The 17,485-nt window shown below is 37.9% G+C and overlaps 1 protein-coding gene across 1 annotated transcript in view; it reads left to right on the forward strand.

Moving 5' to 3' along the window:
* The window catches only part of LOC144976632 (uncharacterized), a 63,122-nt gene extending 51,797 nt beyond the window's left edge, over nucleotides 1-11,325 (forward strand). Inside the window, exons 29-32 of the mRNA XM_078920930.1 lie at nucleotides 1,178-1,270; nucleotides 6,958-7,156; nucleotides 8,955-9,048; nucleotides 10,757-11,325. Of these exons, the coding sequence (XP_078777056.1) occupies nucleotides 1,178-1,270; nucleotides 6,958-7,156; nucleotides 8,955-9,048; nucleotides 10,757-10,758 (388 nt within the window). The 3' untranslated portion in view covers nucleotides 10,759-11,325. The remainder of the gene's footprint in view (nucleotides 1-1,177; nucleotides 1,271-6,957; nucleotides 7,157-8,954; nucleotides 9,049-10,756) is intronic.
* The last annotated feature ends 6,160 nt before the right edge of the window (nucleotides 11,326-17,485 follow it).

Raw genomic sequence — 17,485 nt, forward strand, 5'->3', positions numbered from 1 at the left:
ACTTTCGTTTTTTTTCCTTGGGCAAGATTATTTATTAACCCCCATTTTGCTCACTTGAACAACATGGGTGATTCCTGTCGACACCAGACATCTTGTTTGATGAATTATCTATATTCCTTCGTAGAATGCCTATAGTATGGGGAATTAGGTCCTTGAATACGATTCAATAGTCTGATGTCACGCTACCTGGCAACGGCGGCCATCTTGGTTCTAAACAAATAAAATCATTACTTTTTATTTTTCATGCTGGCTAGAACTTTTCATATGCCTTGTGATCAGAATGTGTAAAAGTCAAAACATGATCAAATTTATGGGGGGTTTTTTTCTCTGGATACGCTTTTATGCTCGCCGGAGAAATATTTCATACGGGCATCCGCCATTGTTCCGATAGTTTAGAGCCAGTGTTACTAAGTTACCATGCGTCATTAGAAAGGAAGTGACATTACGACTATTGAATCCTATTGTGCAAATTGGGGTTGAAAGCATGAAAATTACATATGTTGTAGAATATGAAAAATCCTATAATTTTTGCTATAGAACCACTCTGAGAGATCAGTATTAGGCGATGTTATGTTAGAGAGAGAGAGAGAGAGAGAGAGAGAGAGAGAGAGAGAGATAGAGAGAGAGAATATTATGTAGGAGTGAAATATCTGTTCAATGTTATAGTTATCATAATATAACGTTAACAAGTGTAACTAAATGAAAATTGCCACATTTATGGACAATAAAGATCTATTATTATTATTATTATTATTATTATTATTATTATTATTATTATTATTATTATTATTATTATATGTTATTATTATTATTATTATTATTATTATTATTATTATTACTATTATTATTATATTATTATTATTATTTATTATTATTATTATTATTATTATTATTATTATTATATATATTATTATTATTATTATTATTATTATTATTATTATTATTTATTATTATTATTATTATTATTATTATTATATATTTATTATTATTATTATTATTATTATTAGTATTAGTATTATTATTACGTCGTGGCTGAAGGGCATAATTTTTAATTTTTTTTCTTTAATTTTTTTTTTTTTTTTTTTTTTTTTTGTGATAAATAATATCTGTTATTTTCTACACTTTGAACGCATGGTTAAATCCACCCATAATGTCTCATTGTGTCAATATTTCTCAGAATCCCCTTTAACGGTGTCGTCACCCAGTGGCATTTCTTCGGGGTCGGAGTTGGAGTTGTCAACTTTGTGATTTATAGACACAACTCAACGAGGTAAGCATTGAACATTAACTCTCTCCTTACCACCAAGAGGAAAATCATCACATTTGTTACGATGCAACCAACATTGTTCTTCTTCTGATTTCATTTTTTTTTTAAAGAGCTTTTTTATATAGAGCAATATCCACTAAATGTGCTTGAAGCGCTTTACAAGGGGTCCCTGGCCAACAGCAACTTTTAACATGTAGGGGTACATGACGCCTGTTAGGCGATATGACAATTTTCTTTTCGGACAAAGACAACGCTGTTAACGGCCAGGTACTCTTTTTACATCTGAGTACGGTGAGAGAATATGAGTAAAGGGTCTTTTCCAATGACTCAACTATGCGCCGAGCTAGGCTCGAACCCAGGACCTTTCGATCCGAAAGCGGGTGTCATACCACAAGACCACATAGCCGCACCATTTGTTATAGTTATAGCTATAAAAACTGAACACTGTATTGCAGAGCTCATTTATCTAAACAAAATCTAGAATAAACTCGTTACTATTCTGTTTGAAAAATCTATTTTTGGGTTGGGTGAGTGTGAAGTTTCGGGTAAAATTCTGAAAATTGCTGGTAAGGAGAGAGTTAAGACATTTAAAAAAAAATTAGAAACAAACACGAAGATTAATAAAACATGTTACGTATCGCTGTTGTTCAGGGACCCTTTTTATAGTGCATTGAGCACTTTGGTGGTGGTTGTTCTATAGATAGTATGCGCTCAAAACATTGCCATCCGGAAGTACAACGGGCCAATACACAAAAATATGTATGACCATGAACTTTTATATAGTCTGGATAATACAGTTTAGTGAGAATCACTCACAAACGCTGATGGCAAAATACAATAACAAAGGCTTGAGTGACGTCATCTTCGTTCTATCTATATATAAGCTCAAGTTTTTTATTTCTTTTAGAATCCAATACAAACCTTAATTAGTGATAAACTAGTCCAATAGGGTGGCCTTTGGTTCCCTTACTTACTTAGGCCACCCCTTGGGGCGCCCAACATGAGCCACACGTGCGGCTATGTGGTCTAGTGGTATGACACTCGCTTTCAAATCGGAAGGTCCTGAGTTCGAGCCTCGCGCTCGGGGCATAGTTGAGTCCTTGGAAAAGGCTCTTTACTCACATTCTCTCACCGTACTCAGGTGTAAAATGAGTACCTGGCCGTTAACAGCGTTGTCTTTACCGAAAAAATTGTAATATCGCCTAACAGACGGCATGTCCCGTCCTACATGTTAAATGTTGCTGTTAACCAGGGACCCCTTGTAAAGCGCGTTGAGCACATTTAGTGGATATTGCGCTATATAAAGCTCAATTATTTATCATTAGTCTTCGCCATTCTGTCCTGTCCTCCATAAGCGTACGCAGCTCCCGGATGTTGTCCATTCCTGTGTCATCTAGCAGACAATCAATGTAGGTTTTATTCTACCTGCCTCTGCTTCTATTTCTCTCAAGTGGTTCCCATTGCTCAAGACTGCGTGCAATCTCCTCCTTGTGTCTCCAGCAGTGCCCTGCAAGTCTTCTCTTTTGTATCTTCGAAGTCACTGGGGGGAGGTCACTGTAGAGCTCTTCATTTAATATGTGCTCTTTCCAGCTCACGTTGAAGATCTTACGTTGGTTACTTGTCACAGTGAAAAATAATAAATTATATCAAATTAAGAAATTAGGGAGCAGGCACCGGTGTAAGATAAAGATCTGAATAAGCGTGTAAGAAACGGTGCTAGACGATGCAAGAAAGAAAAATACCCCCCCCCCCCAAAATATCAGTCTACCTCGACTCGGGATCGAACCTCAGACTTTATGATTACCGGTCAGACGTGCTACCATTTACACATAGAGTAGGCTCTCGATAGTTGGGACAATTGAAATACCTACATTCTTCACATGTTCAAAGTTTAGTCAATCGTAGGCTTTCGCCAATAAATCACACAATTTGATGACAACATACATGACTTGACTTGACTTAGATGCCTTTCGCGTCTCGACCGAAAGATCGGGTCGCCTTGGCTGTTTCCAGTATTTCCTGTGTGAGGTGTCTCCAATATTGCCGGTCCTCTGCTAGGGTTCTCAGATTTTCAAGGTCCCCTGCCGTTATGAGACTAATGCTTTGTCCAAGTGTTGTGAGGTTTTTGTTTAGGATCACGGGGAGTGTTGTGATCGGTCTTCCTCTGAAAAGGTTCCCGTGTTTTTGGAAGTATCCCGACATGGCTTGGTTTGCTGGTATGTTTTTGTCCCTGCGTAGTATGTGACCGAAAAGTTGCCATCGTTGTTGTAAAATGTCAAGGGAGATTGGTCTTTCTTTTGTGATCTTATAGAGTGATTCATTTGAGATCTTTTTGGGGTATTTGATGTCCAGTACCCTTCTTAGCTGTGTGCGATGGAAGGCATCCAGATGTTCTTCTTCGGATTTTGTCAACGCCCAAGTGCCGCAGTTATACAGAAGTACCGGTTTTACAAGAGCATGGTACAGTTTCAGTTTGGTTTTTCTCTTTATTTTGTCACCTCTAATCCATACATTGGTGAGTTTACTGAGTGCGGCGTTTGATAGCTGTTTTCTTCTTTGTACATCCTCGGTGTCTCCAATTAGTGAGCCGACTTTCTTTGTTCTTTTCCATTCCTCTTTGTTCCTCGATATTGTTGTAAATTCGGTTTTATTGGCATTGACTTGGAGGTTATATTTCATGAGGGTATTTTGTATGATGTCTATATTTGCTGGTGTTGATCCAATAAAATCGACATCATCTGCATAGGCGATTTCTCTAGGGATTGCATTCTCAATATGAGTCGTTGGTTTTGGAATGACTTTTCGAACTTCTTTCAGAGCGTGTTCTAAGTATATTGTGAACAGAATCGGGCTCAGACTATCTCCTTGGGGGGTCCCGATGTTACTTTCGAACTGCGTCTGTTTTGTGGCCCCGTATATCCTTGGTTGTATCTTTGTGTTGCTGAGGAGAAATCGGATTATTCGGAGCTCGTCTTCGTCTACTATTTCTGTTAATATCTCCAAAAGTTTTCCTCTGTCGATCGTATCAAAGGCTGCGGACATATCGATTCCGGTTATTGTTATGGATATGTTTTCTTTGAGTGCCTTTGCTGCCAACCATTTATGTGTCCATACAACGTCCGATGTGCTTCGGTCTTGGCGAAACCCGCTTTGGCTATGTGATAGATAATTTTCTATTTTCGGTCTAATTCTGTTGAGGACAATAGTTGACAGTGTTTTTCTTATGGTATTCAGTAATGTTATTGGGCGCAGGTTGTTTACGGGTCCTTTCGTTTTTCCTGGTTTTTGTATTGTAATTAGGACACCGCTGTTTATGTCCCAGTCTTTGTGTGTTGAGAATGTTTTGTTCATTATGTTTGCAATGCTCAGATCCAGGGAGAGGGTACCGCATTTCAGCAGTTCAGCGGGAATTTCATCTTCGCCTGGGGATCTGTTATTGTTTAGGCACTTTATGCTATTTCTAACTTCAGTTGTTGTGATGCGGTTGTTTAGGTCTCTAGGGTTTCCTGAGAAGGGCGATATTTGTGAGACTTGTTTGTGAAATTTCTGCTGGAAGTGGTCAGTTACAATGCCAAGGATATCGTTGGGATTTGTTGTCTGTTTGCCAAATTTATCCTGTAGTTTTGGGTTCTCGAATGGTTTCCGGACAACATGGCTGACACCTGTTGACATTGAGCTTCGGCTCAGTGGATAGTCTTATGTTTCCATTTATTCACTGTGTGGAATCTTTAATTTTTACCTGATGTGGACTAATCTTAATATTGGAACTTTTAACTTAAGATCTATTAAAAGTAACATTCGAAAGGAACAACTGTGTCAAGATTTAGAAAGTTATAAAATCGATGTGTTGTGTTTACAAGAGACGAAGATCCAAGATGGCGTCGACCAAACAATAAATGGTCACAGACTGCTGTGCTTTGCTTCCAGTTCACCTCACTATGGATGTGGATTTCTCATAAATAAAAACTGCAGGGATTTGACTAGTGACGAATGGAATGTTTCGGACAGAATATGTGTTCTTGAGCTTAAGTGTAAGATCAATTCAAGGAACCAGAATAACGATAACAAAGACGATCACGGTAAGAAGACGTTCACTATCTCAATCGTAAATGTTTACGCACCAACAAGTCAACGCGCAAAACAATACCCAGAGGAAACTGATAAATTTTACAAAGACCTAGACGATACACTGAACAAAATAGGAAACAAATCAATATTAATAATTGCTGGAGATTTTAATGCCAAAGTAGGTAAACGTCTCGACAGTGACACACTATGTTTAGGATCATACTCAAAAGGAAAACGTAACGATAACGGAGAAAAATTAGTCCAGTTCTGTGAACAGAGAAAACTTTTCATAACAAACAGTGCTTTCAACCACCCATCAAGACACCAGACAACATGGGTAGGACAAAGGAAAGACCAAACCCAAGACAAAATGATAACAATACACAACCAAATAGACTATATCATATGTCGACACCGCCATAAACACTACTCAACCAACTCGCGATCATACGGTGGTACACTGCTAACATCCGATCACAAACTTGTAAAAACGAATTTCAACATAAATGTGTACAGACAACGAAGACAGAAAGGTAAAACGGCAGTCAAAATAAACACGGCAAAAATAGTAAATGAGCGAGAATGTCGCATTCATTACCAATATGAACTTAACTCAAGTCTATGGAAAATAAAGCAAAACAGTAATCCAAACAATGAATGGAAAGAGACGCAAGCGGCAATGAAATATGCGGGGGAAGAAAGTGCAGGCTCTATTAATACAACTAAGAACAAACCAAATCGAACGCCTAACATCGCTATTAACGATCTATCGCGGCAACAAAAAGAACTTAGGATCAGGATACAGAACACGAAAGACTCGGAAGAAACAATAAACCTGAAAACAGAACGAAACAAAATACTGCATTCAATTCGATCACTTACAATAAAACACAGAAACGAGGATTTAGACAAAAAAGTGAAAGACATAGAAAATTCCAAAAATAACGCATCGTCTATGTTCAAAGCGACGAAATCTCTGAACCGAAAACCATTCGAGAACAACATACATGAAGGTGGAAAAAATGGTAAATGGAACGAAAAAATAAACTGTTACCATTAATAAACACAAAAAAATACAACAATCGTAATACCACCAATACGTACAATAGTAATAATAATAATAATAATAATAATAATAATAATAATAATAATAATAATAATAATAAAAACAAAAAAACTCTGTGTAACCTTGCACGTATATAGCCTGGTTAATACCGTTTAGTGAGAATTACTCATAAACGCTGATGGCAAAAAGCAATAACAAAGACCCAAGTGACGTCAACTATAGTCTGGTTAATACAATTTAGTGAGAATTACTCACAAACATGGATGGCAAAAAAAAAACCAAACCAATAATAAAAGCCTGAATGACGTCATCTTCGTTCTATCTATGTATTTCTATAGATAGAACGAAGATGACGTCACCCAGGTCTTTGTTATTGTTTTTGCCATCCGCGTTTATGAGTAATTCTCACTAAGCTGTATGAACCAGAATATACATGTACATGATTACAGACTATTTTGTGTTTTGGTCAGTTATACTTCCGGATGGCAATGTTGTGAACGTCTTAGCCAAGCGCATACTATCTATTTCTCTGACATTTTATCTTCCTCTTTTATAGCGGTAAATACCGGATGTTGGGGTACAACCCAGTCTCCATAGCAACCGTGTACGAGCGGTGGACGCATCAAGTTGACGCCATTCATCGGATCGAGGTGCAAGAAGGAGACATTTTTGGAATGTTTACGATCGACGGGAACGTGGCGGCCACTTCCTGTGAGTCAAAGATGGACGCCATCATGACCCTCAAGACAGAAAATGTGAGTTGTTGAGAGAATCAAGGAGGTAGTCATCATCATCATCATTATCATCATGGTCATCATCATCATCACCATCATCATCATCATCATCATTATCATCATGGTCATCATCATCATCATTATCATGGTCATGATCATCATCAGCATCATCATCATCATCATCATCATCATCATCATCATCATCATCATCATCATCATCATCATTATCATCATCATCATCATCATCACCATCATCATCATCATCATCATCATCATCATCATCTTCATAAACATCATCATCATCATCATCATCATCATCGTCACCATTATCATCATCATCATCATCATCAACATCACCATAATCATCATCATCATCATCATCATCATCTACATCTTCATACACATCACCATCATCATCATCATCATCATCATCATCTCCATCATCATCATCATCATCATCATCATCATCATCTACATCTTCATACACATCATCATTATCATCATCATCATCATCATCATCATCATCATCATCATCATCAACATCATCATCATCCTCTCTCTGATATATCTCAGAAGGGAGTTCCAGATAAGGGGTGCCTGACATGACGTCTGTTAGGCAAGATTATAAATGTTTTATATCAGACAGGGACAACACTGTAACGGCCAGGTACTCATTTTACACCTGAGTACGAAAAGAGAATGCGAGTAAACAGCATTTTCCAAGTACTCTGTCTCTCAGAGCTGGATTTGAACCCCGGACTTTCCGCTCCGAAGGTGAATGTAATACCACATGGCCGCACAAAAACTAAAGTAAACTTTCTTCTCCATCCTCAGGGCAACTCAAATGAAGATCTGAACAAATGTGTATGAAAAGTGACAGACAAAGCAAGAAAGAAAAATATCATCATCATCATCATTGCCTTTTTCACCCTGCGTCAGGGTATAGGCCACAGACAGACAGTTTCCATCCTTCTCTCTCCCGAGCTAACTTTTTAATCTCATTCCAGGTCTTACCACTTCTCTGTATATCAGCTTCTTTAATTCTTCTCCATGTTCCTCGTGACCTTCCCCTTGATCTTCTGCCCTGAGGGTTCCAGTCCAATAATTTCCATCGTCTTCTTCCTATTTCCTCTCCCACTGGTTTCTGCTGTGTTCTTTTCCATACTTCTTCATTTTTTATTCTACCCATCCATTTTATTCTGAGTAAAAAAATTAGTCGACTTCTTCTAGGGATCGAATCTCAGACCTCCTGATGACAGGTCAGACATTAATGGTAGCACGTCTGACCGGTAATCAGAAGAACTGAGGTTCGATCCCCAGTCGAGGTAGACTGATTTTTTGGGGATTGTATTTTTTTTCTCTTCTCATTTTCTTTCTTGCTTGGTCTGGCACCTTTCATACACAATTGTTCAGATCTTTATCCTACAATAGTGCCTGCTCCTTAATTTCTTTATTTGTGTTAGTGCATGACATAATCAGCCGGAAGGTGAAAATTTTGGATTTGCATTTTCTAAAAGAAAATCCTCCCTGGAGCATTTAAATTTTTATTTGAAGTAAATCGGGTGATTTTTCATGAAGTTATGGCCAGATGTATGTGGAATGTATCCAGCAACTTTTCTCAAATTTCATACTTTTTCAACTTGACTAGCTGTAAAAATATTTAGAAGATAAATTAAGCTATGATATTTCCCTAAAATGTACAAAAAGGGTTGATTTTGGATTAAAATTGACCTTCTGACTAAACTTGGCAATATCTCAGTCCAAACCTTTTCACCATCCGACTGATGACGTCATTCCCTGTCACATTTGATACTTTCAGACCAACTCCATAGACGATACCATGATTGGCACAGAGAAACCGTTTTCTGGTAGAGCGTGTTATGTCCCCTCCATTGGGCTCACTGTTCATCCTTGTAAGTTTTTCATTCTTCTTCTTCTTCTTCTTCTTCTTCTTCTTCTTCTTCTTCTTCTTCTTCTTCTTCTTCTTCTTCTTCTTCTTCTTCTTCTTCTTCTTCTTCTTCTTCTTCTTCTTTCTTCTTCTTCTTCTTTTCTTCTTCTTCTTCTTCTCTTCTTTCTTCTTCTCTTCTTCTCTTCTTCTTCTTCTTCTTCTTCTTCTTCTTCTTCTTTCTTCTTCTTCTCTTCTTCTTCTTCTTCTTCTCTTCTTCTTCTTCTTCTTCTTCTTCTTCTTCTTCTTCTTCTTCTCTTCTCTTCTTCTTCTTCTTCTTCTTCTTCTTCTTCTTCTTCTTCTTCTTCTTCTTCTTCTTCTTCTTCTTCTTCTTCTTCTTCTTCTTCTTCTTCTTCTCTCTTCTTCTTCTTCTTCTTCTTCTTCTTCTTCTTCTTCTTCTTCTTCTTCTTCTTCTTCTTCTTCTTCTTCTTTCTTCTTCTTCTTCTTCTTCTTCTTCTTCTTCTTCTTCTTCTTCTTCTTTCTTCTTCTTCTTCTTCTTCTCTTCTTCTTCTTCTTCTTCTTTTTCCCTTCTTCCTTCTTCCTTCTTTCCTTCTTCTCTTCTTCTTCTTCCTTCTTCTTCTTCTCTTCTTCTTCTTCTTCCTTCTTCCTTCTTCCTTCTTCTCTTCTTCTCTTCTTCTTCTTCCTTCTTCCTTCTTCTTCCTTCTTCCTTCTTCTCTTCTTCCTTCTTCCTTCTTCTTCTTCCTTCTTCCTTTTTCCCTTCTTCTTCTTCCTTCTTCCTTCTTCCTTCTTCCTTCTTCCTTCTTCCTTCTCTTCCTTCTTCCTTCTTCTTCTCTTCTTCTTCTCTTTCTTCTTCTTCCTCCTTCTTCTTCTTCCTCCTTCTTCTTCTTCCTTCTTCCTTCTTCTTCTTCTTCTTCTTCCTTCTTCTTCTTCTTCCTTCTTCTTCTTCTTCCTTCTTCTTCTTCCTTCTTCCTCCTTCCTTCTTCTCTTCTTCTTCCTTCTTCTTCTTCTTCTTCTTCTCTTCTTCTTCTTCTTCTTCTTCTCTTTCTTCTTCTTCTTCTTCTTCTTCTTCTCTCTCCTCCTCCTCCTCCTCCTCCCTCCTCCTCCTCCTCCTCCTCCTCCTCCTCCTCCTCCTCCTCCTCTCTTCTTCTTCTTCTCTCTTCTTCTTCTTCTTCTTCTTCTTCTTCTTCTTCTTCTTCTTCTTCTTCTTCTTCCTCCTCCTCCCTCTCCTCCTCCTCCTCTCTCTCCTCCTCTCCCTCCTCCTCCTCCTCCTCCTCCTCGCCTTCTTTCTTCTTCTTCTTCTTCTTCTTCTTCTTCTTCTTCTTCTTCTTCTTCTTCTTCTTCTTCTTCTTCTTCTTCTTCTTCTTCTTCTTCTTCTTCTTCCCTCGTAATGACGCCTGGTAACTTAGTAACTGGCTCTAAACTATCGGAACAATGACCGACGCCCTTATGAAATATTTCTCCGAGCATAAAAGCGTATCCAGAGGTTAAAAACATTATAAATCTGATCATGTTTTGACTTTTACACATTCTGATCACAAGACATGAAAAGTTCTAGCCAGCATGAAGAATAAAAAGTATCGATTTTCTTTGTTTAGAGCCACGATGGCCGCCGTTGCTGGGCGACGTGACATCAGACTATTGAATCCAATTGAAGATATGGATATAAAATATCATTCTATTTAATATAATCGATTTCTCTTATTATTCCTAACTAGAAAAGAAAAGCAGACCCAGACCCGCAATGGTATCGATGACGACTCACAGAAAGACGATTAGAAAAAGGAACAAGACTATTATAACATACAGACTAAACTGTCAGAAATGGAATACTTAATGTGGCCCATCACGTCACAACTGTGTTATGTCAGACTGAAACAGATGCTAAACATTAACATTCCAACCTAATCCAATCCAATCTAATCTTATCCAATCCAATCCGATCCAATCCAATCCAACCCAATCCAATCCAATCCAACCCAATCCATTCCAATCCAACCCAATCCAATCCAATTCAATTCAATCCAATCCAATCCAATCCTATCCAATCCAACCCAATCCAATCCAATTCAATCCAATTCAATCCAATTCAGTCTAATCCAATCCAATCCATACTGTCATAGCTTTAGTACTGATATAGATAGAACCAATATTTGTGTGATGTGTTCTGACATTATACTGGAGTGACGCGATGGGTCACAGTTTATAACAAATTATATATTTTTTTTTTGTTTTTTTTTTTTTAAAGCAATATATTTTGTATCTGAATAAACTGATTGAAAAAGGATTATTATTTTTACACACACTTTTTTCCTGACGATTAAGCTTTTTGAGCGTTTTTATATAGCGCATTATCCACTAAATGTGCTCAAAGCGCTTTACAATGGGTCCCTGGTCAACAACAACATTTAACATATAGGACGGGACATGACGCCTGTTTTTCGGACAAAGACAACGCTGTTAGCGGCCAGGTACTCATTTTACACCTGAGTAAGGTGAGAGAATGTGAGTCAGGAGCCTTTTCCAAAGGACTCAACTAGGCGTCGAGCGCGAGGCTCGAACCCAGGACCTTCCGATCCGAAAGCGAGTGTCATACCACTCTAATACCACTCTAACTCACACTAAATAAACGAATATGATTTTTTAACTGCTGTGCTCCAGTAAAACATGTGTCTAAAAATTTGGCCAGAAAACTCGTCCTTCAAATATCGATTGATTCATACAACTCTCAAACCCGCGCAATTTTACGAAGTCCCAGGTTTGAGAGTCATTTAAAGTATGAATGAATGAATGAATGAATGAATGAATGAATGAATGAATTTATAATAATAATAATAATAATAATAATAATAATAATAATAATAATAATAATAATAATAAATAATAATAATAATAATAGATCTTTATTGTCCATAAATATGGCAATTTGTCATTTAGTTACACTTGTTATAATGTTAAATGATAACTGTAAGATTGAACAGATATTTCACTCCTACTTATTTTCTCTCTCTCTCTCTCTCTCTCTCTCTCTCTCTCTCTCTCTCTCTCTCTCTCTCTCTCTCTTTCACACGTGCGATATACACAACAGAAACATATTCATTTCGTTTTCAATTTGTTACGATTGTGGCAATTCGACACCAAAAATTATCATCATTATCAATTGGTCAGTTAATCTTACATTAAATAAATTAATCAGTTAATCAGTAAACGAATCAATCCTTGGTTTTTCTATACCATATGAAATATTCAAAATTTTTATTGCTAATGGAACGAACGTTGATTTATACTTGTTAGTTCTACATTTAATCTGACAAAACCTTCTCCCAGATGGTAAAAGACTAAATTCATGGTATAAAATATGTTTTTTATTGGATGTAATTGAGAATGCTTTCCTTTCTATTGCTTTTCCATGAATTCTTTCTACTCCATCAAGAGGATGGTTTATTATTTTTGATGCCTCTTTGATAGATTTTGAAATTTTTGATTTATCTTTAAGTCGGCATCCTCCAAACCATATGGTGCAGCCAAACGCAATTACACTTTTAATCAATGAGTCATAAACTCTTAACATAGTTTTCTTCCTTACTTGAAATGTTCTCAATTTCCAATTATATAGCGCCTAGATCCACAATGTGCTCAGAGGCGCTTTACAATACAAAAAAAAAAAAAAAACCACAACAATAAATTGATAATTTAAGCATAAAATCTATCATATTGGAATAGCATTAATCATTTTGTAATTTGTAATAAGTAACCGATATTTGAAGGATGAGTTTTCTGACCAAGTTTTTAAATACCTGTTGTTCAATAGCATGGCCCTTAACTGGTTAATAGAGAGATAGACATATAATATAATTCCATTTATTCCCCATCCCCATGGGGAAATTTGTCTTTAGGGTCTATTCCAAGGGAAAACTGGAATAACCCAGGCGTAAGCCGCAATGCAGTGCCGCAAAGTGAGCTACGGCGAGGAGGTGACTTGCTTTGGGCCACACAGCGCAAGGGCGGCTGATCGAACTCGATACCTTTCGGATACGAACCATAGACCGTACCGCTGAGCCACGCTGCCCAATTCCATGGTTTCCTCCTGTTCTAGAGGGTCCCGATAGCTCAGTTGGTTAAGCGGCTTTGTGGTCTAGTGGTATGACACTCGCTTTCGGATCGGAAGGTCCTTGGTTCGAGCCTCGCGCTCGGCGCATAGTTGAGTCCTAGGAGAAGGCTCTTTACTCACATTCTCTCACCGTACTCAGGTGTAAAATGAGTATCTGGCCGTTAACAGCGTTGTCTTGGTTCGAAAAATTGTAATATCGCCCAACAGGCGGCATGTCCCGCCCTACATGTTAAATGTTGCTGTTGACCAGGGACCCCTTGTAAAGCGTTTTGAGCACATTTAGTGGATATTGCGCTATATAAAGCTCAATTTTAATTTTAATTATTTTTTATAAGCAAAAGTACGGAGCCCAACCCTGGGTGCTGTCGTAATTTTTTTTTTATGACCCCCCTGTTTGACCATTTATAAATGGCGGATAGACTAGTGTCCTATCCACATGATAGTAAGCAATCGCTAGTGTCCGTTTCATGCTATAGTAACCAGGATGAACTCCGGCTCCACAGGTGAGTAGTATTCTAAGTCGTCCTAATCAAATTTTACAGTCTTTTTGACTCTCACCTTATCAGCCAACGTGCTCAAAGTGACATATAGAACGTGACATGACGCCTGTTGAATAAAATACTACAAAATTTCCGACAGAGGCAACCCTATCATCGGCAAGGCAAGGTACTCATTTGACACATGAGAACGGTGAGGGAATGTGAATAAAGATCCTTTTCCAAGAACTCAACTATGCGCCGAGTGAGGCTCGAACCCAGGAACTTCCGATCCGAAAGCCACATAGCACATACCACTAGACCACATAGCCTCACACACATACATAAAGTAGATATGACCGAATTGTTGTTTTTTTTTTTTTGTTTTTTTTTTTACGTCTTAAACCAAAATGGACGTTAAGCACCTGTTGCGTTACTCCTTTGAACTTCGTTGTCGAATTTAGGATCGAAAAATGTCACCACTTCGTGGCGTTAAAAAGACGCTGGTAATAGGGTTCAATATTGGTGACTTTACTTCCCTCGTAAAGACACATAGTAACTGGTTCTAAACTATCGGAACAATGGCGGACGCCCTCATGAAATTCTTCTCCCATGAGAATAAAATTGTATCCAGAGGAGAAAAACATTATAAATCTGATCATGTTTTGACTTGTATCCATTCTGATCACATGACATGTGAAAAAGTTGTAGCCAGCATGAAGAATGAAAAGTATCAATTTTCTTCTTTGTTTTTAACCAAGCTGCTTGTTGCTGGGCGGACGTGACATCAGACTATTGAATCCTATTATTTGTTACCTTTTGGATAGTAAGGATACAAACAAGATTTGATTTACCCATCCCTGCTGGTTGGGTAAAGGGGTGTAAATAATACGTAATCGATATTCCATGTCAATATGTATATTTTCGATTAATATTTCAATATTAATAATAGTACCCCACTGATATATCGCCTAGATATATTATTATTGATATAATTATTAGAGAAACTTATTGATACACAAGACTTGGCGTCGTATTTACATCACAGAAGTGACCAATCAACTCTAATCGGTATTATCCGAAGTTGGTTTAAATAATAAGAATTGATTTTATAGTTTTTTATTTAAAAAAAGGAAAATTGAGATAATTTTGTATGTTTTACTGATTTGAAAAAGTGTATATTATGAAATAGTGTCAAATCAGAAAGAAAAATAATATAAAAATCAACAACAACAAAAACATCCCGAAATACTATCGCCAATGGAGACAGGCCTGATTTTGTTTGTTTGTTTGTTTGTTTGTTTGTTTTTAAGTGTTTTACGGCGCTTGCAACACATTAAGGTCATATCAGCGCCAGTAAAAAGGAAGATGATGGGATAGTAATAAGTTCTAGAATTACAATTAAATCACCCAAGAAAAAGTAAGACAAAGGAGAATTGGATCAAATAGGGAACAGATGTAGATTCCAAGAGCACAGTATCGAAGTACTTAGTTTGAGATCACCTAAAAGTCTCATCCAGACACAAGCACAGGTCTCCACTAAGAGGAATACACTCAAATATTTACAAATCATATAAAATATGTAAACAAAACATAATACATTGCATAACAGAGAGATGATTTACAAGGAAAAAGATATCATCTCCCAAAACTAACTATACATTTGACTGTTTTCCTCTCACCAAGGGTATATGGTCAAGGCCAGGATAAAACCAAGTAATCTCATTCCAAGACAAAGACAGAAAACTAGTTGGAAAACAGATACAGGGGGATAGAAGACACAGTATGTACCTCCCTGCCCACTATGGGAGGTCAGGATCCCCACCCAGAGGCCTGATTATATTGGAGATGGGTTTTGGTTCTTGTATTTTTTTACTCGCTCCCCATTGGAGACAGGCCTGATTTTTGGGAAGGTCTTTCTTGTATTTTTCTTTCATCTCCCCCAATGGGAGCGATCTATAGATAGTTCGAAGATGACGTAACTCAGGTCTTTGTTATTGTTTTTTGCCATCCGCGTTTATGAGTAATGCTCACTGAACTGTATTAACCCAACTATAAACGTTCATGGATACACACAGTTTTGTGTGTTGGTCCGTTATACTTCCGGATGGCAATGTTATGAGCTTCTTAGCCAAGCGCAGACCTCAGTGACGTCAACTAAGAACTATCTATAGTCTAACACTGACCGAAAAATGACGTCAAAAGTCAAGTCTTTGACCACAAAAGAAAACAATTCGTGAGTTGAATTCAATAGTTCAACCAATGGGACCGCTTGTTTCCATGGGCACTACTAACGACAAGTCACTAGGCGGTGCAAAAACCAAATAATGACGTCAAAATGCCAGTCTTTTTGGGTTTCAGTGTCAGGCTATCACTTAACGATGGCTACGGTTTGATTAAAGACATGTGTGTGTGTGTGTGTGTGTGTGTGTGTGTGTGTGTGAAGTATCTTAAAGAGGAAACATTAATTTGTGGTAAAGTTTAATTTAAAATCACATCATTGTTCACCCCAACATAATGTCAAATTATTTCCCTCTATCTATCTATCCCTCTCTCTCTCTCTCTCTCTCTCTCTCTCTCTCTCTCTCTCGTTCTTTCTTTCTCTCTCTCTCTCTCTCCTCCTCTCCTCTCACTCTTTATCTGTCGAATTCTTTCTCTCCATCTCGATCTGTACCTCTCTCTCTCTCCCTCTCTCTCTCTATGTCTCTCTATCACTCTCTTTGTCTTTTTCTTCCTCCCTTTCTCTCTCTCTCTCTCTCTCTCTCTCTCTCCCTCTCCTCCATATATATATATATATATATATATATAAAATATATTTTCATTCTCTCTCAATCTCTCTTTCTCTCTCTTCCTCTCTCCCTCTCTCTCTCTCTCTCCCTATCTATCTCATTCTCTCTTTCTCTCTTTCTCTCTTCCCCCACCTCTCTCTCGCTCTCTCTCTCTCTCTCTGTCTGTCTGTCTGTCTCTCTCCCTCTTCCCCTCTCCCTCTCTCACTTTCTCTCTCTCTCTCTTTCTCTCTCTGTTTCACACTCTCGCTCTCTCCCTCTTCCTCTCCCCCCTCTCTCTCTCCCTCTTCCCCTCTCCCTCTCTCTCTCTCTCTCTCGCTTTCTCTATATCTCTCTCTCCTTCTCTCTCTCTTTCACACTCTCGCTCTCTCCCTTTTCCTCTCCCCCCCCCTCTCTCTCTCTCTCACTCTCTCACTTTCTCACTCTCTCTCTCTCTCATTCTCTCTCTCTCTCTCTCTCTCTCTCTCTCTCTCTCTCTCTCTCTCTCTCTCTCTCTCTCCTCTCACCCCGACAACGTGTCAATGAGGTGGTGCATCATGTAGACAAGACCAATGAAAGCCCTGATCAAAGGCCAGTATTGAACCCCAAACCAATAATGTTTTCTTTGTTCTCGCCACAACCATACCGATCCCCTTTTAATCTCATCCAACTATAGTCAGATTTTTAATAAGTGGCGCGTGTTATATTTCCGGATGGCAATGTTGTGAGCTTCTTAGCTAAGCGCATACTATCTTTACTCAGATTTGCCAGGGTATATCTATGGCAATATATATTATGAAATAATTTATTTTTTTTTGCGCACGGTTGCAAAATTTATTGTAATTTGATGGATCACGAACCCAATTCAATTATGACCACCGCCCGTGAACAATTTATACAACGGAGGGCATCTTTTATTGCATAAATCTATTGTTATCATCCGGGTCAGCTCGAGAACAAAATAATATTATTGGTCTATAGAAGGAATCGTACTAATATCAAATCGCGATTATTATTTATTATTTGTACGGGTTTCATTGTTGTGCTACACGGGTGGAGAAACAATGATAAGATGCAAAGTGTATAAAAGTCTGT

Source organism: Berghia stephanieae, chromosome 7, assembly GCF_034508935.2.
Source record: "Berghia stephanieae isolate SIO BIC M18660-M18661 chromosome 7, UCSD_Bste_1.3, whole genome shotgun sequence".
Classification (NCBI taxonomy): domain Eukaryota; kingdom Metazoa; phylum Mollusca; class Gastropoda; order Nudibranchia; family Aeolidiidae; genus Berghia; species Berghia stephanieae.